The sequence below is a fragment of the Equus asinus genome, chromosome 5 (assembly GCF_041296235.1).
Source record: "Equus asinus isolate D_3611 breed Donkey chromosome 5, EquAss-T2T_v2, whole genome shotgun sequence".
In the NCBI taxonomy this organism is placed as follows: Eukaryota; Metazoa; Chordata; class Mammalia; order Perissodactyla; family Equidae; genus Equus; species Equus asinus.
In genome coordinates this window covers 94,350,450-94,354,010 of record NC_091794.1, presented here as the reverse complement: position 1 = coordinate 94,354,010, position 3,561 = coordinate 94,350,450, and the positions used below count along the sequence as shown (strand labels likewise).

General features: G+C 60.5%; 1 protein-coding gene across 1 annotated transcript; it reads left to right on the top strand.

Moving 5' to 3' along the window:
* Nucleotides 1-745: 745 nt before the first annotated feature.
* On the top strand, nt 746-2,820 carry SH3BGRL3 (SH3 domain binding glutamate rich protein like 3). Its single transcript, XM_014854991.2, has 4 exons — nt 746-963; nt 1,248-1,413; nt 2,097-2,264; nt 2,378-2,820. Exons 2-4 carry the CDS (start codon nt 1,366-1,368, stop codon nt 2,441-2,443), a joined length of 282 nt encoding a protein of 93 aa, XP_014710477.1. The 5' UTR covers nt 746-963; nt 1,248-1,365; the 3' UTR covers nt 2,444-2,820.
* The last annotated feature ends 741 nt before the right edge of the window (nt 2,821-3,561 follow it).

Below are 3,561 nucleotides of genomic sequence, written 5' to 3'. Positions count from 1 at the left end.
CTCCTTAGTTTTCCATTGCTTTCCATCACCACCATCCCCTACTCCACCCCTCATTTTGGCTTGTTGGAGCCAAAACCCTGGGTGTTTAGCCAAGTTCCCCAGAGAGCTGCAAGAAGGGACCTTTCGCAGGTCCAGCCTCACGTCTACATCTCTACCACTTCCGCTCCCCTCTCATTCTATGAGGACAAATAAGATCTCTTCCCACACCGCTGTCTATTGGGCGAAACTGCCCTGAGTCATAGAGCAAGTTTGTCATTGGAAGGAGTTTCAGTAATCCTCTGAGAGAGGAAGTCTGCTGCCTCTGGATTGCTGTGAAGAAGTGGCTTCCCCAAGCACTGCAGGGCACTGTTTGCCCCAGGGAGCTAGGGCTGTCTTCCTGGACTACTCTCTGAGCCCTGGACCTGGGGGGACTTCCGAGGGGTGTCATATCCAACCCAAGACAGAGAGCTGAGTCTCTAAAGCTGAGCTGGTTGCTGGAGTCTGCTCCCTCCAACCCCCCTGAGTTTTTGCTGGGAGTAGGAGCAGTTTTGAAGTGCCATCTGCATCAGGGAGTTGGAACTGAGCTGGGGCCACTCCAAGACCAGCTGCTGTGGATCTTTAGCAAGGGCCCAGGCTCCCAGGAGTCCTGACACCAACCTCTGCAGCCACCCTTTGCAGAGCTAGTAGCCTCTTAACCTTGCCTCCATCTGGCTCCTTGAGGGTGTGGCCCTGTCTTCAGCCACCACTCTTTCTTGTCTAAACCTGCCTATTTGAGTGGAGAGGAAGTGTGGGGAAAATCTCTTAAGCGGGGCTGTTCCTGTTTTGGTGTGCCTCCTGTCCTGTGGAGTTAGCCATGTGTGGGTGTCCCCCGAGGGTGTGGGGAGGGGTTCCGTGGAGCGAGGTTCGCTAGCTTGGGAACTTCAGGTTTGGAAACAGCATAAGCCTTCAAAGCCAAGCTGTGCTACGTGCTCTCGTGGCTCCGAGGTGGGTAGTGGAGTGCAGCAAACCCGGGCGAGGCTGAGGAGCAGGCTTTTGCCAAACCTTCGCCCCTGCCCTCCCGGCCTTTCCCGCCACGGGGTCTCTCGGCAGCCTCAAACTGTGAGCCCCAGATCGGGGGAGGGCCGAAGGGGGAGGTACTGCGAGGGACTGGGGTCCTGGGCCCGTCCGGCCCCTGAGCGGGAGGGGGGTCGGCGGCGCGCTGGGCGGGGTCGCTCAAGCCACGCCCCGGCCGCGCGCCTGCCCGCGCCGCCCATTGGTCCCGAGAGCAGTGACTCGCGGGCTGAGCAGGAAGGAAACCGCTCCCGAGCGCGGCGGCGTCGTCTCCAGGCCGTACAGCTGCCGCTCCCGCCTCCCGTCCGCCTATCGGCCCGTCCGTCCACCCGCAGCATGAGCGGCCTGCGCGTCTACAGCACGTCGGTCACCGGCTCCCGCGAAGTGAGTGCGCGCCCGGGGCCCGCGCTGCCGGAGAGCGCGGGCAGCCGAGTCCCGGTGCTCCGGACCCGTTGCCCGGGACCCGCCCCCAGGGCGAGGGCGAGGGCGAGGGCGAGGGCGGGGCTAGGGGGGCGACGAGGTGGGCACGGCCTCTTGGGTGGGGTCCAAGGGTGGGCTTCACATCCCCATCCTGAACCCCTTCACTGGGCATCCTGGGTCCTCAGCAGCATCAGCGCGCCCACGGGATGCCCACGCCCATCCTCCGTCACCCGGACATCCATTCTCTGCACCCCCACTACCAGCTGACCCTGACCACGGCCTTATGTTGCCCTGTCTCTCCTCCACCGTGTGTGTACTGAACCTGGGGCGGGGGTGGCCCCCTACCAGCCTCCACCCAGGCCTGCCCTGCTTTTCCTTCGCTGAGCTCCTGGCTCTCCCCATGCTGAACTTTATCCCACTTCCCTTCATTCTGACTCCTCTCCCCCATGGTTGGTGGTCCCACTCTCATCCTGCACCACCGAAAGCCTGACTCATCCTCCCAACTCCTAGTGGCCAGAACCTCCCCCAGGGTGTGGAGGGGGACAAGGGACAAAAGCTCCTGGCCACAGCCCTTTTCTCTCTGCCTAGGGTTGCCCCCATAAGTCCTCCAGCATGCTTGCTAACCCCTGCCTGCCCTCTGCCCCCAGATCAAGTCCCAGCAGAGCGAGGTGACACGCATCCTGGATGGGAAGCGCATCCAGTACCAGCTAGTGGACATCTCTCAGGACAACGCCCTGCGGGATGAGATGCGAGCCTTGGCAGGCAACCCTAAGGCCACCCCACCCCAGATTGTCAACGGGGACCAGTACTGTGGGGTATGGGCCCAGGGGTTGGGGGTGGGGGAGTGTTGTAGGAGGACCCCAGCCAGAGTCACACCTGAGACAAAGCACCAGCACTCAGGTGACCACCTCTTGCCTCCCTCCCCCAGGACTATGAGCTCTTCGTGGAGGCTGTGGAGCAAAACACCCTGCAGGAGTTCCTGAAACTGGCCTAAGCCAAGCTGGCCCCCTCGACTCCATCACCACATTCCCCCCAGGCATCACCTGCCCAGCCACGAAGGACCCTGTGACCAATTCCCTGTTATTCCTAACCTTCTGGCCTTGGAGCCCCTCCCCTAACCCAAGCCCCTTCTCCTCCCCTGTTGCCCCCTCTCCCCATTTAAAGGCCACATTCCTTACCCACTAGTCTCAGAAATTGTCTTAAGCAACAGCCCAAGTGCTGGCTGTCCTCAGCCAGGCCCTGGGGCTGCCACCCTGCCTGACACTGGCTGATGGGCACCTATGTTGGTTCCATTAGCCAGGGCTCTGCCAAAGGCCCCGCAATCCCCAACCTGGGACCACCCTAGAGACAATTAAATGTCCCATTCCATTAGCACCGTGTCTGTTTGGTGTGGTCTGGGCATCTTGAGTCCCTGCTTTGAGCAAGGCCGATAGTTGTGACTGTGCTGAGGCCGTGCTCCTGTGGGCAGGTGGGTCAAGCTGTTCTGCCTGGCGCATGTGTGTGTGATAGTGCATGTGTATGGATATATGGCCGGCACATGCATACCTGTGTGGACCAGTGGTTTCTGGTGACAGTGTGGGTGAGTCCCTCTCCAGTTCACATGCGTGTGATGGTGTCCATGCCACGCCTATGCCTTGGTGTGTACTGCACATTTGCATGCCTGTAGTAATGTGGCTGTCTGCCTATGTTCCAGCAGATTGGTTAAGTGTGGGTGTGTCATGGGAGTGGGTACACAGCTGTAGTTCTTCCAGTTTGGGGACAGTGGGGACAGTGGCTTTGTGCATAGCATTGAGGAAGTGTCCCCACATGCTTGTGGTTCTGTGCATATCTGCACACAGGGATCTGCTGGCTGCACAGTTGCACTCATGAGGCTCTGCTACCCCAGCTGAGGCTGAGGTGGGGCCCACCTTCCCTCCACTGGATTCACTTCCCTCCACTGGATCACCTTCCCTCCACTGGATCGGCTTAGCCCTTCTGGGGAAAAGGAGGAATCTAGAGGACAAAGACCCAGAGTCAGGCCAGCCAGCTGGGGATCAAGTTACGGAGGGGTGGGTCGGCACTGCCCACTCCCCCGGCCCAGCTGGGCTGCCCTGCCAAGAGAGACTCAGGGAG